Raw genomic sequence first — 27174 nt, forward strand, 5'->3', positions numbered from 1 at the left:
AATGAACAAAACTCATTTGTCATAACTCACGCTTAACTTAAGCCTCATAACAAAAGCCTCCATCAATGTTTCGAAATGTATAGTGCATGCAAGTCATGTTCGAACAAGGTTAAAGCCGATATAAAGCTGAACATTAACGGAAAACAAGGGCTGTTTGTAACAAGATATAAAATGCTCTTTTTTATTTTTGTGTGGCACACTATATTCCATTTTCATTTCCAGCATTGATATTCCCATTCGACACACGAACACTGAAATGGGACATGAACATGTGTTGAATATAGTGTACCCCAAACAAACAAAAATGAGCATTTTGGTATCGTGTTAAATTTATGTTACAATATCACATCTAGTGTTGAAATGTTGGCTATTGCTATAAGGAACAGTGCTTTCTTATATGTTAACTTTATTTTACGAAATATTTAACGAAATTTCCGTTGATTTTTAGCGTTATAGAGGCTTTAAGCTTATTGGTATATACATGTCGATATATGTTTTCACTTACTAGTTTTAAAAGTTAACTTACTTATCTTTGATCACACGTGTAGACTGTAAAGAGTATTTGTATGAGCGATTGTTAATATTTAAATAAATTTTATTCTTATTTTATAGATGGTTTGTTTGTTTGATGTTTTTCAGAGAAAAAGTATAAAAAACCAAAGCGACCCTGTCCTTTCTGTAAATCGGCGCAATGTCAGTTAAGACGACGTTTGATGAGCAAACACAAAGACCAAGTGCTGGTGCAGGAAGCCTTGTCCCACCCAGAAGGTTCCAAAGAGAGAGATAATGCGTTCGATAGAATACGCAAAGATGGGATTTATCTATTCAACAAAGAACAATCCGGAACCAGCGTACTTATCGAAAAGAAAAGGGCATGCTGATGTAAAGTGCTCTAAATGCAATGGGTTTTTTGGAAGTCGTCTTTTCTATCGACACAAGTAGCTGTGCACTGGTGATGGGGAATTCGAGCGTGAAATCCTCAGTAGATTTCATGACAACGATATAGGTGAGGTGTGCCGAAGTGAAGCCTTAATGTTCATTGGAAGAAGTCTTTACCAAGAACAGAAGGGTAAAGTTGGAAAGGATATGGAAGTCAAGAAGTCAGTGATGTCTGACATGCGCTCGCTGGCAAGATTGTATACAGCGTTCAAAGAATTCATGCCCACCAGTCACAACATAGAAGACATGTTTATTGTAAAACACTTCGATTTCCTTGAAAGTGCCATTGAAGCACAAACTAAAGAAAAAAAAACCAGCTGAAATACGGGTTGAAAATGTCATTGAAATTTCTAATCCATACTGCTCAGGAAAAAATGATTGGCTATTACGCAAAAAAAGAAGACAAAGCCATGGTCAGTTCATACAAAAGCTTTCTTCATGTGTTTAAACTCCACCAGGGCAGAATATTTGCAGATGCAAATTATGCAATTAACTATAGCCGCCAGGAAAAACTTAGGATGCCAGAACAACAGGCCGAAAAACAGGAGGTTCAACAATTGAGCCAATACATTAAAGAAACCATCAAGCAAAATGACATGTGACTTCACACTCATTGATCGAAAAGAGTTTGTTCTGCTTCTTGACAGTCTGTGTAGCAGATTAACACTGCTTAATGCAAGACGAGGTGGTGAGCCCAGTCGCTTGAAAATCGCACACTATCTGTCTGCGAAGGAGGGGAAATGGGTCGACAACGATAATGTTGCTAATCTCTCTGAATGTGACAAGAAACTTTTTTCAGAGATGATCATTGGGTATCAGCCAGGAAAAGGCAATCATCTCGTACCTGTTCTCATTCCAAAGGATTGTGTTCGCGGATTGGACATTTTGTGTGACCAAGATGTTCGAAAAAATGTTCAAGTCCTCGAAACAAATGACTTTTTGTTCCCGCACACATCACTTTCACACGATCACGTTGGTGGGTGGACTTGTATCAATAAGATGTGTTTAAATGCAAAATTACTGCATCCAGAAAAACTTACAGCAAGCAAGCAGAGGCACAGAATCTCTACTTTATACAGCGCACTCCAAGCCCCCGAATCAGAAAAGCAATATTTTTACAAGCATATGGGCCATTCAAAGGACGTGAATCTGGGTACATACCAGTATCCGCAACCAATAATGGAGGTAATTAAAGTGGGTCGACACCTGCAAGACATCGATAAAGGTTTAATATATTGTATTTTGAGACATTCTTTTAAAATAAAGAGTTATTCAAATAGAGTTTGTTCTGCGTGCAACAAATTGATTTTAAGTAAATCGACGAGTGAGTCCTGAAACCAATACTTTTTACATCACTGACTTTATGTAACGCGTAACGATTATGCCTGAAACACGTTATAAAATATAATATATAATATCATTTATTTCAATTATACACAACATAAAAGGTCCATAATGTTATATTCAAGGAGCAACACGAAAAGGCACCATTCAAGAGACGACATTACGTGAATCAGGAACAGAATATGCAATCCAAGAAGGTAACATTTAAAAGAAATTGCTAATGTAGTCCAATTAGTTGTAATTAATTAACGGAGTGATTCGGATAATTGTTTTGTTATTAGAGAATTGTAATAGTACATATTTATACAGTTACTGTACAGCGATAAGGCACAACCAAGCCCAGTCGAAAATATGGGGTAAATCTTCGACATTCCGTGATTTTATTTTTCATAAATGATTTAGGAAAAACATGAAAAGGCACCATCCCAGAAACGATTGTACCTGACGCATTAACAGAAGACAAAAGAAGTCAAGAAGGTATGGACAAATATTCCATTTTAATGTAGTATAATGTGTTTGACATGTCAGTAGTGTTTGTAATTTGTTGTTTACGGATTATTACGTGAATACAGAACAGAGTGTGTTTTTCGCGATAGAAGTATCAAACTTGGTGTTAAATTCATTAAAAATAGAAACACAACACAACAGATAACTGGCAATCATATAGTATTAAAATGGGCATGGTATTAATTTAATAAAATTAGTCAGGGCTGTTTGTCTTTTAGTGTATAATATGAAATTAAAGTATATAAGTATTAACTTCACATTGAAATATATATATGTAAGACAAGTTATAATATTTTCCGTCCCCTTTGTCTGTCAGTGAATATTTCCAACTTATTCACGCGACAATAGTGTGCGATATTTTCATGCATTAGCACGACTGTCTGAATCTAAAATATTGCGCTTTGCGTGGCTGTTTTATGGGTTTCGATTAATAAAATGTTTATATTCATATTTTCCTTTGTACATATGTTATATGCGATTTTATAATACGACTTCTTATAAGCATATATTAAAATATTCGTTTCCACAGAAACAAACTGTTGGAATATTTAAATTTGTAAAGTGCAAATGAGACTGAATCAACTCAATGCACATCAATAAGTACACACATTACCTTAAAACCATGTGTCCTTCAAAATAAAAGACAACTGTGCGATCGACTACTCATAAAAGTCAAATAATTTATTATAATCAATTGTATTGACAAAATCGACTCTCAACAATTGTTACACTCGTAAATACGATATCTTTACCTTGTTTTTCATTCTAATATAGTACATAAAAAGGCTCATACAAAGGCTTCTAAAATATTTTCTCAATTATCATTAATATTCTACTTGATATCATTTTTGCAGAGATTGATGTCATGAATCGATAATTTGATCAATTTAAAACTAACTAAAATCGTATATACTAGTACTCGCTGTAAAGACGGTGGCTTCAAAATTGAAGCACTTGTATTTATTTGGCTTCATCTATATTGTATTCCATTGATTTAACAGTGGTGGCTAAGATGTCTCATATAAACGATTATCACGTTAACCGAATGCATTTGACAACTTGAAAATCTTAAAATGTTTTGATTTATATGTTTATGTATTTATAATAAGATGTTTATGTTGAAATACGCTTTCGCTTCAGATAAATGAATTTATGTAATTGACTTCTTCATGTACATATGCTATGTTCTGCAACACTGTGTTAAGGTTTCGCAATGAACTTGTTAACTTGAACTTAGTATTGTAATTTTCCCGTATTAAATAATTAAACCAGCTTTTACCTTTTGTTTTATCTTTTCTGATTACTTTGATGTTTTAAATTGCTGTGGATATAATGTTTATAATAATTACTCAACATCAACAAACACATTTTCGCGATAAACAATCACATTTCAATATAAATTGCAGTTTGACACAACATCTATAATGCTGATAATTTAGACATTTACTAAAACGAGTAAATGAGTAGATATGACAATAAATCAGGCGATCATTTGTTTAGACTTAAGGACTAAACATTATTACTTACTTTAGTTTTAGCAGATTATGCTTTTAAATAATTCTTAAAAAAAAAAAATGCTATGTCAGCCATTGAAACAATCACGAAAAATACTTGTATACTTTAATACGATACAAGACGCATGCAACCTTTAGGAAACAGTATCGTGTCACTCAACAGTAGCATTGTGCCATCACCGTAATGCATTTTACCTTTCGGCGACACACACAAAAAGTATATCTGTCATCGTTCATTTTTGTGCCGTAAAATTAATATGACATGTAAAATATGTTTAAATTATAATAAATAACAAATAAAAATGTTAAAATCAGTTAAAGTTATCGTTTTACAACAATGTCACCCAACAGTTGTATTATCGGGTAAGGTTACCCGAAGGTTGATTTTAGGAGTATATATATATTTATATATATATATATATATATATATATAATCTGAAAATATTGTCTTAAATCAATGTTATATCTTTGTATTAACACTGCAACACTCATGACTGTAAATTAGGCATTACCATATTTCTTTACAACGTAATGCATGTACATCATCGATATATATAACATTTAAAACGAAAATCGTTTTAAAATTCAAATGTTTGCATGGTGTTAGAACTACTGTTTTGATATCTTTGTTGTGGACAACGTGTTTACGTTGAACGTCCGAAAAAAATATGTCCGAAAATAACTGCAAGCTGTTAAAACGCGAAATTAAGATGAATTGAAACAACAATGCGTTAAATATTATTTTTCATCAATCTGACATTTTTCACGGCGACTGATCGGAGCAATCTCACGGGGGTACTGTGAAAATCGTCAGATTTCCGATTTATCTGTCAGATCTCACGATCTGACAATATTCAAGCTCATTCACGGTCTATTTCGTTTCCGTAGAGATAGCTTATGTCGTCCGTTTGTAAGCTCAAATTTGATTGGCTGACTGGTTCAATGGCTTATTCCAAAAATAAATGCTGCTCGAGCAGAAATTTTGCTGCTCGAGCAGCAATATGCTGTTAAATGCTGCTCGAGCAGCATTTTTTTCTGCTCGAGCAGAAGTTAAAGTTTCGACCCCTTTGGTGCGCCATAGGTTTTCATTAGTGTGGAGGGAATAGCAGAAACAGCAATTGTTGGAACAATGCCTTACAGGCATGGACATGCTGTTTTCCAGTAACTGATGTTGTTCTTGTCTTGACACAGTCTAAGGACCTGTACAGTGTATCTGTAATGTGTTCCAATTAGAGTGGTAGAATTTGCTTGTGATGTTCAAGTTCAAATAGAATAAGATGTATAAGATGTATGATCAATATTACATATATGTATTATAGTTATAAAATGCAGGGTCAAGTTTGATTTTGGGTCCTGTACGATAATATTTTATTCTGAGTAGTGGCGCAATTGTTTCCTTCATTCTGACAAAAATACCTGATCTGCTCAGTGACTTGAAACATTCCTAAAATAATTGATGAATAGTTCAGGGATGTTTAAGAATCTTAAATTCAAAAAATATTCATAAAACATTCATAAAATAATTTATAAATAGTTCATTGGTGGTTTAAGAATACTAAATTCCAAAAATATTCTTCATTTATTCTTAAACATTTTATGAATAATTCATGAGTGGTTTAACCCTTTCAGTGCGGGAACCGAATTTTAAAGGCCTTTGCAAACAGTTTGGATCCAGATGAGACGCCACAGAACGTGGCGTCTCATCAGGATCCAAACTGTTTGCTATTCTGATAGTATTCTTTGGAAAAAAATCGAAGAAAATGCTAATTTTAGAACTTTAGCAGACGACAATTTAGCAGACGACAAATTTCCCAGCATGCAAAGGGTTAAGAATCTTAAAATAAAAAATATTCATGAAACATTCATAAAATAATTTATGAATACCAGTAGTTCATGGGTGGTTTAAGAATACTAAATTCCAAAAATATTCTTCATTTATTCTTGAAACTTTTTATGCATAATTCATGAATTTTGGGAATCCTTGATATATTCTTGATATTTTAATAAAGTGGAACAAACCTCACTTCATGAAGTGACGTTAATGAAGAAGAGTTCATGAACAATTCTTGAAAGTATGAAAAATTAATGATTCATGCATATCATTTCGCAGAGGCATTTACCAGTCAACTTGTACTCAAAAGTACAAGTACAGCTACCACCTTCCATCCTGGATTCACACAGCATTGATACCAGAAAACACCTCATTCTAAGGTACATTTCACAGGAGTGTATGTTTGGCTTGACTGAAGCAGATCTACCCACAATTGATGATGTGAGCAGTGCAAAGGAGCTTATATCAAGAGCTTTATCTATCAACTCAATTAATGAAAGTTGATAGTTACAAATGTCTTGGATATAAATACTTCGAGATCTTGTATTAGAGAGTAGAGTTTGGTTAGACGTCATGACTGGACGGAGGGGCTAGGCTCATACTCGTAGATACTTAACAATGCGTGTTATTATAAAATCACTTGAACAAGGGCTGTTTGTAAAACATGCATGCCCCCCATATGGGCTCTCAGTTGTAGTGACAGCCATTTTGTAAATATGTTTTTTGTCACTGTGACCTTGACCTTTGACCTAGTGACCTGAAAATCAGTAGAGGTCATCTGCGAGTCATGATCAATGTACCTGTGAAGTTTCATGATCCTAGCCATAAGCTTTCTTGAGTTATCATCAGGAAACCATTTTACTATTTCCGGTCACTGTGACCTTGACCTTTGACCTAGTGACCTGAAAATCAATAGGGGTCATCTGCGAGTCATGATCAATGTACCTATCAAGTTTCATGATCCTAGGCATAAGCGTTCTTGAGTTATCATCCGGAAACCATTTTACTATTTCGGGTCACCCTGACCTTGACCTTTGATCTAGTGACCTCAAAATCAATAGGGGTCATCTGCGAGTCATGATCAATGTACCTATCAAGTTTCATGATCCTAGGCATAAGCGTTCTTGAGTTATCATCCGGAAACCATTTAACTATTTCGGGTCGCCGTGACCTTGACCTTTGACCTAGTGACCTGAAAAATCAATAGGGGTCATCTGCTAGTCATGATCAATCTACCTATCAAGTTTCATGATCCTAGGAATAAGCGTTCTTGAATTATCATCCGGAAACCATTTTACTATTTCGGGTAACCGTGACCTTGACCTTTGACCTAGTGACCTGAAAATCAATAGGGGTCATCTGCTAGTCATGATCAATCTACCTATCAAGTTTCATGATCCTAGGCATAAGCGTTCTTGAATTATCATCCCGAAACCATTTTACTATTTCGGGTCACAGTGACCTTGACCTTTGACCTAGTGACCTCAAAATCAATAGGAGTCATCTGCAAGTCATGATCAATGTACCTATGAAGTTTCATGATCCTAGGCCTAAGCGTTCTTGAGTTATCGTCTGACAACCACCTGGTGGACGGACCGACAGACGGACCGACAGACATGAGCAAAGCAATATACCCCCTCTTCTTCGAAGGGGGGCATAAAAATAAATAAAGAATGTTTCAACTATGAACTGGGTGTTGTTCTGTCGACTATGTGACAGAACTGCTGCGCTAGGAGGTGAAGGAAGATCAAAAAGAAACGTAAACTTTTCAAATAACAAGCTATGTACAGGTAATACTTGTTTTTGGTAATTCTTTTTAAGCATTATGTAACATATGCCACGACTTTATTTTCACCGCCACAACAACAGTAGACACACTTTTATGTGTAATATTCTTTCTTTTTTTGCGAAGAAAAAGATTTTGATATGTCTGCAGATAGCGATTCCGACTACATACCACCTCTGGTACAGAATCATTATTGTACATACTGAGAACTTGAAAATCATAATAGTAATTGTTTCATATTATTATTTGCTAAGAGTATAGATATTTTTGTAAGCATATGTTTATTCATATCAAGTATTAACTGGTAATGGATTTAGAAACATTAACCACAACCCAAATATTTCATTATAATTATTGCGTTACTCAAAATAATTATTGCCGTTACTTCAGATTGTTATCAATATTTTTGAAGAAATTCAACATAGTGGTTAAACCAATAAAACGACAAGAATTGTTACATATGAATCTTATTATTTCATTCACTTATCCTACTCTCTTTAAAACTAATTTATACCTGTGATTGCATTGTTGATATGTGGTGATTGTGTAATACTCCTGGAAATTGGCCCCAATTAACAGGGCACTTCCATCACAGCCCTGTGTATTGATGTCAGCTGGACACCGTTCTTAAGATATATAACAACTTGAAATGTTTTAGGCCTACAGTACTGTTGCAGTCAGAAGTTTGTGTGTGATTATAAAAGATTTGTGATTTTAGCATTTGTGTGTGATTATGAAAGATGTGTGATTTTAGAAGGTTTAAGTGTTGTTTCAATTGGAAATATCATAGCAAGGTGAGTCCGAAAATTGTTTCAGTTGTTTAAAAACACTTTGTCAGTAATGTGAACAATTTGGTAGTAAAAAACAACAACTTGTCACATCTTTTAAGAAGCACAAAAAACTGTTTGGTTAAAAAGAAAACTTGTTTTGCAGTTGTTTTTGCAAAAATAATGTATTTCTGCTACAGATTTTGTGTGCAACTAAATTACAAATAGTTGTAGTAATTGTTTCTTAATTTGGCAGGTAATCAAAAGGAGCGAGGGGGAATTGGTTGTCGTGAGAAGACCAAATAGCAAACAAAAAAAGAAATATTCCTCTGCAGACTACTTGCCTTGTGAATATTGCTCAGGGTTCTACAACAAACACACATTATGGCTTCATGTTAATAATTGTTGCTTGAAGCCCAAGGACAAACAAACTTCAACAAACTATTTCCATCGTGATGCAAAGGCCAAGTGATTTCCATTTATGCGGGGCATAGAGGAAGACGATGCCCTACCCAGGTGTTCCTCTTCTACGCAAAAATGACTCACTTATACGCGAGTTCCCTAGGTCAAAGTTGTGTCGATTAGGCGGAAAAAAACAAACAAAGAGTGAAAGACGTTGATAACGCGGGAACAAAAGTGAGAACAGTTGGTAGGTTACTTAAACAACTAGATCAGAATAATGAAGCTAAAAGTCCAATTTCAGAATTCATAACTGGGATAAACTTTATCTAAGTTTTAAATCCTTGGAAAGCGACTCGACGCAGTTGGCTCTCACAATTGGCCACAAAATTAAACACAGCACATTGTTGAAAAGCAGCATGGGGGTCCAGACCAAAGACGAACAAATGATCAAAGAAGCACGCCATTTTACAGAACTATACAACGCACACTGGAATGGCAGGGTTTCCTGCGTAGCCAATGGAAGACAGCAAATGAGACATAACAATAAACCGGCAAAGGTACCACTGACGTTCCATCTTCTAAACTTGAATGACTGTGGCTTGTGAAACAGCTTAGACATGTCATCCGAGTGGAGAATCCGATGCGAACACATTGGGAAAAGGCACTTTTTTTCCAGTTAGGTCTACAAACCATTAAAACACATTCCAAAAAAGACTTACATTCATTTTTTAACGCATTTTAGAACCAAGGCTACTGGGCGTCACGCTGTAAATTGAATATTAAATAATTACTTATTTTCCACTAATTCTATATCGTCCTGACAGTCGTTGTAAACATTACGCTTGCTTATAGTAAAGCCATGAAAACATAAGGCATAAAGACATGGTTTGACAATAACAACAACAAGCAGCACTATATACAAGGACATGATACACAGGTGTTCGATTTAGGCATCAACAGATGGCTGTTGAACTAATTTCAAATAGAGCTGATGTTTATTTTTGATTTTGCAACACATTCTAATGAGTGAATTATTTTGCAAGAATAAACACATTTTTGTATTTTTTTTGCAGTATCGAGGTAATGTTGATGGACCATTGGTAGAAGCACGCTTAATTTACATTACACAAAGTGCTTTTTGTAAAATCCATTTGCATAATTTTTTTTTGTCAATCACTGTATTTTACATGTATGCAAACATGGCAATGGTAAGAATTGCAGTGTTTAATAAAAGAAGAATTGCTGAAGTTTCCGAAATGAAGGTCACCAACTTCACAGAAATGGAAGCACGGGACGAAATGGATAGCGAGATATACAGTGCACTCATATTTCGGAAAAGATTCTTTCTAAAAGGTGTGATATAGTTCAGTTATATATGAAAAATGTCCGAAAGTTATCTAATATGACTATTAAATAACATTGACTATTATAATTTCTTACATGTCTTACATGGAAGTCTGTTGTTTTTATATTTTCTGTTATAATAAAATGTGGGTATAAATTCTGTTTCTTTAACTTTGCAAAAACTTGCCATGTGTGTCTCTCTCTGACTAGAATCTGTTCCTTTAACAATGACCTGTATAATTACAAATTCTGAGTTTAAAATTTCTGAATAGGGTCTAAAATAATCATCTGAATGTAACAAATTTGAAAAAAAGTCAAAATATACGGTATATCTGAGTCATAACTGGACAGAGGAGCTTGGCTCATACTCGTAGATACTTTACAATGCGTGATACTATACGATCACTTGAAAAATAAATAAAGAATGTTTTAACTATGAACTGGGTGTTGTTCTGTCGACTATGTGACACATGAGCTGCGCTAGGAGGTGAAGGAAGATCAAAAAGGATCCTAACCTTTTCATATGACTATCATTGTACAGGTAATACTTGTTTTTGGCACTTCTTTTTAATTATTATGTAATATATGCCACGACTTTATTTTTTAACCCCACAACAACAGTAGACACACATATATTAAAATATTTAAATTTCTTAACGATTTTTATCAATTCTTTACATATACAAACATATATATGTTTTATGTGTAATATTCTTTCTTTTTTGCGAAGAAAAAGATTTTGATATGTCTGCAGATAGCGATTCCGACTACATACCACCTCTGGTACAGAATCATTATTGTACATACTGAGAACTTGAAAATCATAATAGTAATTGTTTCATAATATTATTTGCTAATTGTATAGATATTTTTGTAAGCATATGTTTATTCATATCAAGTATGAACTGGTAATGGCTTCAGAAACATTAACCACAACCCAAATATTTAACTAATTATTGCGTTACTCAAATTAATTATTGCCATTACCTATGATTGTTATCAATATTTTTGCAGAAATTCGACATAGTGGTAAAACCAATAAAACAACAAGAATTGTTACATATGAATCTTATTGATCTTTCATTCACTTATCCTACTCTCTTTAAAACTCATGTATACCTGTGCTTGCATTGTTGCCATGTGGTGATTGTGTAATACTCCTGGATATTGACCCCTATTAACTGGGCACTTCCATCAAAGCCCTTTGTATTGATGTCAGATGGACATTATTCTAAAGATATAATACAACTTGAAATGTTTTAGGCCTACAGTTGCAGTCAGAAGTTTGTGAGTGACTATGACAGATTTGTGATTGTGACTTGTGTTTGATTATAAAAGAAGTGATTTTAGCAGGTTTAAGTGTTGTTTAATTGAAAATATCATAGCAAGGTGAGTCCGAAAATTGTTCCAGTTGTTTAAAAACACTTTGTCAAAAATGTGAACAATGTGGTAGTAAAAAACAACTCATCACATCTTATTAAGAAGCAAAAAAAACTGTTTGGTTAAATAGAAAACTTGACTTGCAGTTGTTTTTTGCAAAAATAATGTATTTATGCTACAGATTTTTTGTCCATTTAAATTTCAAATAGTTGTAGTAATTGTATCTTAATATTGGCAGGTAATCGAAAGGGGCAAGGGGGAATTGGTAGTCGCAAGAAGACCAAATAGCAAACAAAAAGAGAAATATTCCTCTGCAGACAACTTGCCTTGTGAATATTGTTTAGGGTTCTACAACAAAGACACATTATGGCTTCATGTAAATAATTGTTGCTTGAAGCCCAAGGACAAACAAACTTCAACAAACAATTTTCGTCGTGATGCAAAGGCCATGTTATTTCCATTTATGCAGGACATAGAGGAAAACGATGCCCTACTGGAATCCTTTTTTGATGGAATAAAGGAAACTCGTGCAAAACCAGGCTTTCCGCTTCTATGCAAAAATGTCACACTTATATGTGAGTTCGCTAGGTCAAAGTTGTGCCGATTAGGCAAAAAAAAGAACAAAGGGTGAAAGACGTTGATAACGCGTGAACAAAATTGAGAACAGTTAGTAGGTTACTTAAACAACTAAATCAGAATAATGAAACTAAAAGTCCACTTTCATAATTCAAAACTGGGATAAACTTTATGAAAGTGTTAAATGCTACCAAGAACATATCCTTCAGGAAAGCGTCTCGCCGCTGCGGCTGAGTTGGCTCTCACAATTGGCCACTACATTAAACACATCGCATTGCTGAAAAGCAGCATGGGGGTCCAGACCGAAGACGAACAAATGATCAAATAAGCACGCCATTTTACAGAACTATACAACGCACACTGGAATGACAGGGTTTTCTGTGTAGCCAAAAGAAGACAGCAGATGAGACATATCAATAAACCGGCAAAGGTACCACTGACGTCCTATCTTCTAAACTTTAAAGACTGGTTTGTGAAACAGCTTAGACATGTCATTCAAGTGGAGAATTTGATGTGAACACATTGGTAAAAGGCGGCAAACATGGCAATGGTAAGAATTGCAATATTTAATAAAGGAGATTTGCTGAAGTAAGTTTCCGAAATGAAGGTCACTGACTTCACAGAAATGGAATGAAAATTTCAACTAAATCATGTTGTTTTTTTAAGGTGTATCAGGGATACTATATGGAAAGAAGACTCTCCTACCTGCAAGATTATTAAATGTGATGCACCTGCTAGATGTCTGATGCAAAACTTGGTACAGTTTAATGGATTTTATGGGTGAGGATGCTGTATCACAAAGGGAGTATCAGTTAAAACTAGTGTAAAAGGATCCATGTTGTCCTACCCATATGAGAATACAGATGTTGCATCTGACTGTGGACATTGGCCTTCCCACACTCATTCACAAACTGTGAGACATTCAATAATGCAGAAGTGACTGGTAAATAACAGTATGGTGTAAAAGGCCATACTGTTCTAACAAAGCTACCCTACTTAGATATCATCAGAGTAGATCATAACTGTTGATTATATGCACTGTATATTGCTTGGTGTTCAGAAAAGGCTACTGACTTTATGGACTGATACTACAAATAAATCAGAACTGAAAAAACCCTAGTAAATGTACAACTTGCGAGCAAAAGTCAGAACTTAGCATTTTGAACGTGTAATCATTTGTTCAGTATTGTCATCTTTTAATGAGTAATACAAAATTAAATCCAATGGCATTGGATAATGTTCATTATGTTACAATTATATGAGTTGTTAAGCAACATATAGTTGATGTTATGTTCTGTCATCATATACATGTCATTCTTTACATGGCATATATAATGTAAGTTGCTATGCAACCAGTATATGGTGTAATGATTTGTCATCTGTCATGTAATAATGTTGTAATGCACAGTCCATCTTTCCCATACTGATATGAAATAAAGAATTATAACATTGTAATTTCTTTATTTATAGATCCATACCCGGAACATTTTGGGGGCTCGTCTGAGATCTAAAACAACAACAACATCAATATGAATCCGACCAGTACCAGACAGAAAATAGTAGATATTAGGAAAAGCATATATTACCTGGAGGGGGATCAATTACCAAGTGTTCCGACCATTTTTAGGAAAGACTTTAAAGTACATGGTACCATTGCAGATACAGGAGGGTTAAGTTACGCGAGTTTAAAGAGGCAAATAACAAAAAGACAAGCAAAGGGACACACTGATAGAGAATTTGTAGGCTAAGGGGGTACTCCTTACCATCTACCGCCCACATCAAGATCAGATGTATCAAGAGCTTGACAGCTTTTTCAAAAGTTCTGTGCACTTATTGATTACTTATATGCACCACGCTATGAAACATACAATGTACATTGTTTACTTCATTTTGCTGAAAAAGTTGAAGAGCTTGGGCCACTATGGTCTCAGTATTGTTTCTTTTTTGAGGCCATAATGGAGATGTACGCTCTTTGTTTCATGGAACTACAAAAATTGAACTTCTGGGGTCGTATTCCAGAAGCATCTTAAGTTAAATTTTATTCTTATCCTTAAATTGGGATATTTTTTCTTAAGTGTTTCATTTCATACTGCAATAGATTGGCATTAAGATATACATTTAAATAGCATCATTATGCCAATGTTATTTTAGGAATACCAAAAAAACATGTGTTTCCTTATTTAGTAAAGAAATACAAAACATTGTAATTTTTAACTTATGTGAAATTATTTAAGAAATTACTTAAGATGTTTCTGAAATACCACCCCAGATAGCATCAGCTGTCACTATACACCAGCAGCTTCCAACATTGGTAAAAACATTTCAAAAGGCTCGGAGGCAGAATGCTTTATCAGTGTTTGACTAAACATCAGAAGTTAAAAAATCGGGAATACATCAATAACGATTCTTAAGCTGTTGGAAGGCAAATTAATTGCCAGCTTTTGCCAGAAACTAGACAGAAAAGTAAAGACTTTTAGGGCCGATAAACAATGTTTACAAATTCTATAGGCTACTTACTCGTGGAATTATGTTTCATTAAAAAATGTAACAAAAAGAAATAGTTACACAGTCGAGTATGTACTTGAAAATGTTTCTTACTTTGAAAAAGTAGTGTACTATTTAAAAGTAGATACAGTGCCTTTGGTTATTAAGTTTTGGGCTGTAATAAAGGAACTGCAGATGGTAGAATATGACATTTTTTCATACCAAAAGAGTCAAATGAAACTGACATTACTGACATTAAGAACATTGTAGATATGTGCTACTTTGCATGTTTAAGAAATTCAGAGACATGTTTTATAGGAAAGATTCCAATAAAGAAAATGCTGGAAAGATAGATGGATTCACTATCTTTACGAGAGAGAAGGGGATGTCCTTAGTTAAATAATGTCTTTTTGAGACTGAATGAACAACACATATTTATTACAATATCATTTTCATAAAAGAGTATATTTTTTCCACTAATGGGACTCTAGTCTATTGAACAGATGCCTAAAATCTGCAACGGTATAAGTTTTGTGCATTTTTTTTTCTATGAGTATAAATTCCTCAATGTATCAACATTTCCAAAATATTTACTGCATTGTAAAGATTTTTCAACAAAAATTACTTGTTATTATAGATATATATTGAGACTTATAGAAAAACTTAACTTAAAACTTACAGTTAGAAGTTATTAAAATGCTTATCCCATATATTGTCATATATTATGATATATGTATCAATGTGTTTGTTTTACTATGTGACTCACTGCAAACTGGTTTATGTATTCAAATATTGCTGTAATAAAATATGTGCCAAAACTATTTGTTGTTACACTTTCTTTAGTTTCTTCTCTTTGGAAGAGAGGAAGTGTCTTGATTGGTTGATGTATTATCTTATTAATTTATCTAATACTGTAGAAGGAGTGATTATTTTACATTAAGAAGTATATTTTTTACAATGAAGTCTCCAGTCTAATTTTATCCTGTAACCAGTCTTTTCTAATTTGCTGACCATTTATTCCTTAATTACAATACCTTCTGAAAAAGGTATTGGTTCATTTAACCTTAATTTGAGTTTTATTGAACATTTTGAACAAGTCAAGAAGAGACAAACACAATCTTTTGTTGAAGTCTCATAAGAACAAAAGAAGTCCCTTTGACTGTCAGATCACATTTTTTAATTGTAAGCTGTATGGGGTACCATTGGAGTTCCACTTAAAAATTAATGAAAAAGTGTCAAGTCTTAAAAGTACAAATGGAGCCCCCTGTATGCACGACGTATGTGTACCCGTTATCCCATTTTTGAACAGTTGTGTGAGATCCTCGATGCGTTGATGTCAACAATTGAAGATCAAACAAGGGACAAAATTGTCACAAAACCAGGTTTTCATTGTGAAAAAAAAATCTGATAAAGGGAGAAAACTCAAACTGAACTTTTGAAATGACCAAAAAAAATTAACCCCCTTTGTAATTTTTTTTTTTTTTTTTAAATCTATTTTTAGTCGTGGCGACCTTGACATTGGAGATATTGCCGTAATTCTTTCGTGGGACACACCGTCCCATGATGGTGAACAAATGTGCCAAATGATTTTAAAATCTCACAATGAATGACATAGTTATGGCCAGGACAAGCTCATTTATGGCCATTTTTGACCTTTGAACTCAAAGTGTGACCTTGACCTTGGAGATATCGACGTAATTATTTCGCGCGACACACCGTCCAATGATGGTGAACAAATGTGCCAAATGATTTTAAAATCTGACGATGAACGACATAGTTATGGCTCGGACAAGCTCATTTATGGCCATTTTTGACCTTTGAACTCAAAGTGTGACCTTGACCTTGGAGATATCGACGTAATTATTTCGCGCGACACACCGTCCAATGATGGTGAACAATTGTGCCAAATGATTTTAAAATCTGACAATGAACGACATAGTTATGGCCCGGACAAGCTTATTCCGCCAGCCCGCCAGCCAGCCAGCCCGCCAGCCCGCCAGCCAGCCAGCCCGCCCGCATTCGCCAATCTAATAACCAGTTTTTTCCTTCGGAAAACCTGGTTAAAAAGGTTAGTATTTTCCCTGACCATTTAAATAATTATCAATCCCATTACTTGCCGAAAATCAGATCTTGAACTACAACCAGTGACAGAAATTTATAATATGTAAGGAAAAGACATGAGCAATGTTACACATTCAACCAACTTTACACACTAGCCAAATAGCAAATATTATTTGCATGAGTAATGGCAATATAGCTAAACATAATTTGAAAAATAAAGCATACACATTTGACATAGTCAATTCTTGATGAAAATTGATTTGTTTGTGCTAAAATGGAGTTAAATGCAGTCCATCTGACTCAAGATTGGGGTAAAACAGATCATATAATAAAGATGTATAATTTCAGATGACTCGTGCTTCGTCAGACCGTGAGCTGCAAGACCTGTATTTCAACATCTACGACGAGCGAGAGGCAGCAGGGTTCGTCCTCCCATCTAACGTATTCAAGAAGGACCACATCCCCCTCCTGCAGTCGGTCCTTGTAAACAACATAGTATTGAACTGCAGAGATGAACTGAACCAGTTCATTGAAGGTAATGTGATATAATTATTATATTGAGTAACTTAGCTCCTCCAAATGTAATGAGATGTTTTTGTAAGCTGGCTAGTCGATAGATTGATTGATTTTCATTCAAGTTAAACACACAATGATACAAGTTATTTTCAATTAAACGTAAAAAATAATGAAATTGCTGCTGATCAAAATCTAAAAGCTTTCATGTATTAATCAAACATTTTTAATCAAACATTTTGATTAAACTGCCTTTAGTGTCATTATATCAGATATGTGGTTGATAATATAAAGTTCATTATATTCATTACTAGGTCGTTTTAAATTACATGCTTTTTATGAATCAACTTCATATATCTAGACACTGTGTCATTTGAACATGTAACTGTGTGATTGACAGCTCTATAAAATAACTATTTGTAGCGTTAAATTAATTTGATATTATCATTCCAGGTCTACAAACTCACTATGTTCTGACCATGGTGAGAGAGGAGAAGCTGTCCTGTATGTTTAACCGTCGTAAGCCTCCAGTCACCGTTGCTGATGTCAGAGGTCTTCTAAACTTCAAATACCGCCAAGACATCAACCAAGAGGCTGACCGTAAAACTGGCCAGCAGTTTGTCAGATTTCTGCAGGCGACGAAAGGTGATGGCGCCACCGTCAACGGGATTACGCTGAAGCCCCACGATGTCCTCATGTGGATGACAGGATCAGCAGAAATCCCGGCTTTGGGTTTCCACAAGCTAATAGACGTAGAGTTTGTTGAGAAGGAAAGGGTGAGCGTACTGTAAAGAAAAAGTCCAGCAAGGAATACAGACCAAAGTATGGACAGCTGGGCTAGTTAAGATCTCTAGTTAACAGGAGCATTCCAGTTATTGCTTTAATGGCTACGGCAGATCTTGAAACCAGGACATTGATACTAGAATCTTTATGAATGGATTATGCAGTATAAATTGTAGTTAACCCAGACAAGAAGAATGTGAAATACTCAGTTAGAAAGGATGTCAAGGAAATAAATGACAACTTTCAATGGTTAGAAGCCCTTCTGGCTCAACATGGTGAAAACTGTCCTAGGATAATATTATTTTTCCAACAGATAAAGCTAATTGTGGAAGTGTTTGAAAATTTGCAAACTAAACTGGGTGAAAAACAGTATGCTCGAGGTGATGGCTATTGGAACCGAATATTTGCTATGTTTCACCAAAAAACCAATGAAACCATTAAGAAAACAATATGTGCATCCTTCCAAGACGAATATGGAATAATAAGAGTATGCCTTTGTTCCACATCATTTAGTATGGGCTTAGATGTGAAAAATGTAGACTATGTTGTTCACTATGCCCCAGCAAAGGATGTTGATAGCTATCTGCAAGAATCAGGAAGAGCAGTCAGAAATCCAAATCAAAAATGCAATGCCATTGGTATAAAACACAGATACCCGCTAAATAAGTAGGAGAGAGTTATCTCTACAAAAATGATCATGCAGGGCTGTAAACAGTCTAATAAAGCAGGTCAATTATCAGAAGCACATTTGAAGTCCCCAGACTTCATTTGAAGCTCAATAAGGAAGCATAATTAAAGTCCCTGGGACTTCAGATAAATAAGGTCTATTTATCTGAAGCACATTTGAAGAACATATAAGGTATATCTTAAGCAGGGGGACCTATCTAAAGTGCATGCTTCTTTTCTGGCTGGGTGTGCAGTTGTTAAAATAAATTTCAGAGTCCCATGCAATATGTCTCATGTGCAGTAATGAAAAAGATATTCTCTGAAAAAAAGCATGCTGTATCAGAGGTATTTACATAAGCAATTTTTGTAATAAAATATGTATGTTCAAGGCACTCTCATTTGAAGCCCTTGTTACATTTTGTTGATGTTCATTTTCAGAACAAGAATAAGTAAAATGTATATATATCTTGCCTTTTCTTTGTAAATATGTTGTTTGTTTTTTCAGTTTTGCAAATTTGTTTGTACCACTATTGCTAAACATAAAACATTTTAACATGGGACCTCATATGTTTTGTTGCATTGACAAACTGCATTTAGTTTGCAGAAAAAAATATTGAAAGGAGAGCCACTGATGTTTTCCCAGGATGCAGATTCTGTTGTTAGCTATCGGTTGAAGATGCTGCAACTTTTTGCAATGAATCAAGGTAAAAATGCTTTTAAGCTTAATTACTCCTTTTGATAAGAATGACTTTATATTAAACGTATTTTACTAATCCATAACAAGAGTATGAAATTGTACACCAATATTATTGCAAAAATGTATTTTCAGATCCAATTGAAGACATATGCCGTCTTTGTGGAAAAAGCGATGTGTCCGAAGAATGGGTAAGGCAACAATTTTTAAATCCTTTATTACAAGATGTAATGAAAGCCTACGTTCTTTAATTGTATATTACATTCATTATTCAACTAATTAACATTTTATGTACATTTATTATTTAATTAATTAACACACTGTTTATCTAGATGTAAATTGTCTAGCATCAATCTGATATTTGCCAAGGGGAGACAAACGTTTTTTAGTAGCTTTTTCTTTTTTTGTGATTAACATGACATATAAAATGTCTTGTTATTATGATGTCAGATGTGTACACATAAATTACGAAAATATATATGCCTTGATGAATTATTTTCAGATTGATTGTGACAATTTCCCAAAGTTTTGGGTGCACTTCAATTGCTTGTCAAGGCCAGTGAAGACCATCAGAGGTCACACATATTCTTTGTTTGCCAAAAAGGCTTACACATGCTGTTTGTGCCACTAAGTTAGTGGCACAAACAACATGTTATGCATTTTACCATAGTTGTTATAAACCAAATTTGTTAAAAATTATTTCACAACCATTGTTCTGTTAACTGTTAGTGAATATGCCATAACGATATTTGTTTGTAAACATACCATAACTGTTTAGTATTCACTGTATTGTTGTTTATCTTAATGTCCAATTTTTGACTGCACACATGATTCTATAAATAACTGATACAAATAATTATATATTATGTATATTATATTATTATGTATATGCTTGAACATTTTACATGTATCTTTGTTGCAAATGTCTCTGTCATGAAAATGATACAGGTCAAGTTTGCCACCAATATTGTTGCAGTTTTTAAAAATCATACATTTGCTACTTTATTAGTGATTCTTTTACTATTTTGCATCTAAAATGTTTTTATAGCAATAATGATTATTTTCATGTTTTGAGGTATAATTCATTAATACTGGTATCAATATTTTACTACGTAAAACATATGCATGTATCTAAGGTGATAGTTCTTCAGGTAGATTACAATATATTATGTAAACTCAGGTACACCTACAACACTCATTATCAGATCAGTTCTGGATAATTGCTTATCAATGGGGGATAATTGTTTATCAATGGGTATCTGACACTTTGGTATTGAATGGTCAGGTCCATGATTAAGCTTAATTTCAGGTACTCTTAAAGTAACCGAGGATTCAGGTTAACCGAGGATTCAGGTTAACTGAGGGTTCAGGTTAACCTGAGAGTTCGGGTAGGGGGTTAATTATATAAACCTGAAGTTATATGGAGAGGAGGTTTTTGTTGTTTTTGGAGCTTTTAGAATGTATCTAAACTTAACATATTTCTGACGTGGTGTATATATTTTAAATGTCTAATGTTTGAGTTTTGGTTGGAAATGCTGAAATAAAATGTGTGTATATAATGTAAATAAACTGTAGTGGTAGAAACAAATGACTTATTTAATATCTACTAGCTCGGCTAGTGTACAAGTTACATGGAAATTTGTCCAAATGGACTGGTGGCAGCATCCATAAATAAGACCACAGGTTCTTGACTAAATAAAAATTTAGTTAAGATAATTTGTGCAAGGTTTAACTTTGATTGCTACCGTCGAAGTTCTAAATTTTGCGAAAAAATGAAGAATGTTCATTGGCAGAAGCCTTAACAAAGAACAGAAGGGCAAAGATGGAAAGGTTATGGAAGTTAATAGGTCAGTGATGCCCGCGCTCGCTGGAAAGATTGTATATAGCGTTTAAAGAATTTGTGCCCACCACTAACAACATAGAAGACATGTTTCTTGTAAAACACTTCGATTTCCTTGCAAGCACCATTCAAGCACTAACAAAGGGAAACAATCCGATGAAAAGAAAATTAATACAGTGAATTGTTTTGTATTAAATTTATCTCTTATAATAGCAAATTGTATATGTGCAATGTTGAACAAAAATCAAAAGAATGTTGAATTTTATTACATACAAACAGACATCTTAATTGGAGTAGATATTGAATTATTATTGATCAAATAGAAATAATGAAATTGGAATCATCTTAAAAAAGACTTTGTCATGAATTTATATTATCGTGTCTCCGTTCAGAGTTGTTGTTTTTTGTTCAGAATTGAACAACACAGTAAAAGCCTATAAAGCCTTAATGTTCGTTGGAGGAACATAAGGGCAAAGTTTGAAAGGTAATGGAAGATAAGAATTCAGTGTTGTTTGACATGAAATTGCTGGAAAGATTGTTTAAAGCATTCAACGAATTTGTACCCACCACTCACAACATATAAGAAATGTTTGTTATAAAAAAACTTATTGGCTTGAAAGCGACATTTAAGCACTAACATCAGCTGAAAATATACAGTTTAAAAATTTCATTTACAATTCTAATCCACACTGCATAATTTACCATTCTAATCCATTATGCATAAGAAAAATGATATTACGGAGTCCCCAAAAAAAGAAGATGACGCCAGGGTCAGTTCATTCAAAAGACTCCTTAATGTTTTACAACTCCAAGAGGGCAGAATATTTGCAGATGCCAATTACGCAATTAACTAAAGCCATCAAGATAAACTTCTTTCGCCAAAACAACAAGCAGAAGATCAGAGCGTTAAATTATTATATAAACAAGAGCTGTCAGAGGACAGCACGCTCGACTATTCGAGTGCTTGACAGTATAACGTAAGCCATCATTGGGAAATTGTTCATATTCAATTATTTATTAGACAATCTTTCAAAAATAAAAAAAGGAAAAAAATATAAAAAAATCGGGGGGGGGGGGGGGGGTAGGGGGGTGAGTGAGAGGGGGGTATAATGTGGGGTGTGGTAATTTATTAGATGTTTAAAAAAAAAACATTGGGGGGAGGGAGGGAGGTTGGGGGGGGGAGGGATTCTGGGTAGGGGTGTGGGGTATTGTTTGGGTGGAATCCATTGTGGTATTCAGGTAAGCATTGTTTTGTCAAAGTAATAATAAAATGTGATCATAAATAAAGAAGTTATGGCAATTTAAGCAAAATGTTCAATTATCTAAGTGTAAAAGGGGCCATAATTACGTCAAAATGCTTGATACAGTGGTCTGCTCTTATTTATAGGTTGGGATCATGTTGGTAAACAAGTATGCAAAATATGTAAGCAATATGTCAAGGGACAAAGAAAATATTTGGGGTAGTACGAAAACTTTAACATTTGCACGCTAACGCTAACACAGACGCTAACGCAGACGCCGGAGTGAGTAGGATAGCTCCACTATATATATTTTATATATAATAGTCGAGCTAAAAACTAATTAGTTTGAAAATTACAAATGAAGAACAATATGACAAATATCTGCAAGCCAAACCATTACACTACAATGGAAAAGTAATTTTGGCACCACAAAAAATTGACCTTACAGAAAAAAACTTTTCAACTGAAATATCTGATAAATAACTGTTGCTTTGTGTGTCTCATAAACAACCTGTATTAGGTCATTTAAAATTCCTTTCACATAAAGACTGGGACACAGTTGATATAACTGATACATCACTGTTGCTTGTTGTGTTTCAAAAACAACCAGTATCATCTTTGCTTTTAAAGTTCCAGTCACTGAAGATTCGGAGGAAGAAATTAGGCGGTCTGAGAAAAAAAGTAAATTGCCTATATATTATAGACATTGTATGTTTCATATGTTAGTGTAGAATACACCACTATTCAACATGATATATATTGATTAATAACTGTTGTTTGTTGTATTTCAGAAACAACCAGTATCATCTTTGCTTTTAAAGTTCCAGTCACTGAGGATTAGGACGAAGAAATTAAGTGGTCTGAGAAGAAAAGTAAGTTGCTTACATATTATAGACATTGTACGTTTTATACATTAATGTAGAATAAACCACTTTTCAACTATGATATATTGATAAAGAACAGTTGCTTGTTTGTGTTTCAGAAACAACCAGTACTTATATGCCGGTATTATCCTTATAATTGTCCTAAAGCCACTCTCAAATAAACAGTTAAGTCAGTCAATTAACCATAATAATAAAGTCAGGGCACATTTGTGAGACCATTTCTAAAGTTGAGCTTGAACTATTTACATCAGGAATAGAATGATCAAAACTACTTCAACACTATTTAAAATTTATACCTTATTATACCTTATTATCATGGACACTTTTTGAGCACATCTTGTGAACTAAGATTTCAATTAAAGTTAATAAAACAATGCTTAAGTAAAAAGCACAAAAGTAGGCAGAATAAAAAAACAACTCATTGGAAACTAAAATTGAGGAAAAACGTATTAAATATTTTAACGATAAAAGTAACCATCTATTTGGATTAAACAACACTAAATTTACGCCAGAAAAAAATAAAGGAACTAATTGAAGGACATTACAAATCAAGCAGTGCAATAAATTCAACCATCATCAAAATGGAAGGTAATCTTTACAACCAGAACAACTCTGATATGATGTACGAGGCAATAAATTCACCGTCACAAGAGGCGTCAAATTCTAACATGCAACCAACAACTGAATGTATCTATGCAGCATCCAGATTACAATCAAATGAACTAAGCTTCTCTGTACCATCGCCACCTGATTTCGTGAGGACACCTCTCCAAGATGAATTCAAAATTACATGTCATAAATGCTGTTGCGACAAAATAGACTAACTAAATGAGCAATTGCAGACAAATTTCCAAAATTTGGAAATTTCAATTGGACGGTCAACAACCAGAGTGCTGGAGGGGCTGACACAGAGTCTACGCTACCAACAGCAGCTCTGACAGACCTTTGGGGAAAATCCAAACAAAGAAAAAGTTCAACAAGGGACAAAATTGTCACAAAACCAGGTTTTCATTGTGAAAAAAAATCTGATTAAGGGAGACAACTCAAACTGAACTTTTGAAATGAACAAACAAAATTAACCCCCTTTGTAAGTTTGTTTCAAAATAAATCTATTTTAAGTTGTGGTGACCTTGACATTGGAGATATTGACGTGATTCTTTCGTGCGACACACCGTCCCATGATGGTGAACAAATGTGCCAAATCATTGTAAAATCTCACAATGAATGACATAGTTATGGCCCAGACAAGCTCATTTTTTGCCAATTTTGACCTTTGAACTCAAAGTGTGACCTTGACCTTGGAGATATCGACGTAATTATTTCGCGCGACACACCGTCCAATGATGGTGAACAAATGTGCCAAATGATTTTAAAATATGACAATGAACGACATAGTTATGGCCCGGACAAGCTTGTTCCGCCCGCCCGCCAGCCCGCAAGCCAGCCCGCCAGCCAGCCCGCCCGAATTCGCCAATCTAATAACCAGTTTTTTCCTTCGGAAAACCAGGTTAAAAATTCATATTTGAAATGTCTGACATCGCAAACAAAATGTGGAGAAAATAAAAAGTGATTGTGTTTTCCATTTTTGGATGTATTAAAATACGTGTCATAAATAAAATCAAGTTTGTTTTAATTAGGTTAATGTTTTTGATTACTGTGTGAAGAAAATGTATTATGCTGCTGGATTTAACTTCTGAGACAATGTTAATGTGCTGTTAGAAAAAATAAGTGTTGATTTGTCAAAATCTGCGAAACGTGTTCACGGGATGTTAGTTGCAGTGTTAATCAGATTCCTGGTTTTGCGTGTCTTGTTGCGGGATCAGGTCAGGGTTGACCACGGGACAGAATTCTACCTCTGCCTGTACATGCAGGAACGAAATGCGACACGGCGGAGCAATACGGCAAGAATGACGTACATACAGTCACAGTCAAAACGAGTAAGATTCCTTTTCAATTTAATAATTATTGTTATGGCCTTGTATGTAAAATTCCTCATGTTTGTTTCAAGTTATCCTCTTAGTATGGTAGACTGCATGATAATTTCCAATACAAATGTGTTTCTTTATTTCCCATACTGGTTAATGTTGCAATTCTAAGCCATCTTCACTATTTTCAGAATCACAAAATAGAGCAAATGTGGCCAGAGGTCAACCAGCAGGTTAATTACCCTCTAAAGCCAGTTTTGGTAGACATGGTCAACCAGGATCAGCTGGACAAGGATGATCAACTGGTGAAGTTCTGTGTTTCCAGCCTTCTGTTACTGATAGCAGAATACGACACGCTTTGTGCATTCCTGGAATAGTCACTGCATTCCAGGTTAGATATGGCAACAATATTACTTTATTTGTAATTTAATTTCTTTATTATATTTCATATTGGTCTTGATTATGACTGTCCGTACATTTTTAAATATAACAAGAGATGTGTTTGTCAGAAACACAATGCCCCCTATTGCACCGCTTTGAAATAAAATTTCAATATATCATTTGGCAGGGGTTAAGAAATTATCTCCCTTTTAAAGCTTAAAACTTCACCTTGATTGTATTTTTTTTACTTTTGACCTTGAAGGATGGCCTTGACCTTTCACCACTCAAAATGTGCAGCTTCATGAGATACAAAAATGTACACATACATGCCAAATATCAAGTTGCTATCTTCAATATTCAAAAAGTTATGACCAAACTTTAACCCAGGTTAAAGTTTTGGGACACACACAATGAATGAATGACAGACGGGCCAAAAACAATATGCCCCCGATCTTTCGATCCGGGAGCATAATATAACAAGAGATGTGTTTGTCAAAAACACAATGCCCCCTATTGCGCCGCTTTGAAATAAAATTTCAATATATCATTTGGTAGGTTTAGAAATTATCTCCCTTTTAAAGCTAATAACTTCCATTTGATTGTATGTATTTTACTTGTGACCTTGAAGGATGGCCTTGACCTTGACCTTTCACCACTCAAAATGTGCAGCTTCATGAGATACACATGCATGCCAAATATCAAGTTGCTATCTTCAATATTCAAAAAGTTATGACCAAACTTTAACCAAGGTTAAAGTTTTGGGACACACACAATGAATGAATGACAGACAGGCCAAAAACAATATGCCTCCGATCCTTTGATCGGGGGGCATAAAAATGAATGATTGCAGTAAAATAAGCAGATCTTACATTAAATTCTGCAAAGTGTGTATATACATGCATGATGTAATATACAGAGATTACTGGTATGATTTATGTCCCTAATTTATGTAAACAATTTAAATAAGGCTCATTTAGGTCAATGTAACTGAAGCATTTTGTGACCGAGTGAAGCCGCAAAGAATTGATCCTGTGTGAATATTTTACATGCTTGTTTATTGAGAAGTGTTTTCTGTTGTCTTACAGAATAATGTTACGAAGCATTTATTAAAGTTTGATCTTAATATACATGTTGAAAAGCAGGTCAGTTTTTTCAAGTTGTTCTTTGTATTGAAGTACAAACTTTTTATGACCATTTTAGGGCATGGAATGCCTAATAATATTGGATCAGAATCTACAAGAGCGCGTGTAGAGGAGGATGCATTCCCCCTGGCAGAGACATCAGCGGCAATGTACGCCCAAAGTTTGGGTCT

At 34.4% G+C, this 27174-nt stretch overlaps 2 protein-coding genes across 2 annotated transcripts in view; one reads left to right on the top strand and one right to left on the bottom strand.

Moving 5' to 3' along the window:
• Positions 1–27174, bottom strand: part of LOC127862132 (WD repeat domain-containing protein 83-like) — a 173580-nt gene that overhangs the window by 79407 nt on the left and 66999 nt on the right. The gene's annotated exons all lie outside the window — the stretch shown is intronic.
• On the top strand, positions 672–25858 carry LOC127861825 (uncharacterized). The gene is made up of 8 exons (XM_052400504.1): positions 672–872; positions 943–1194; positions 1516–2133; positions 2409–2480; positions 17284–17470; positions 17902–18224; positions 23464–23544; positions 25673–25858. Exons 1-8 carry the CDS (start codon positions 714–716, stop codon positions 25856–25858), a joined length of 1878 nt encoding a protein of 625 aa, XP_052256464.1. The 5' UTR covers positions 672–713.

This window comes from Dreissena polymorpha, chromosome 16 (assembly GCF_020536995.1).
Source record: "Dreissena polymorpha isolate Duluth1 chromosome 16, UMN_Dpol_1.0, whole genome shotgun sequence".
Lineage (NCBI taxonomy): Eukaryota > Metazoa > Mollusca > Bivalvia > Myida > Dreissenidae > Dreissena > Dreissena polymorpha.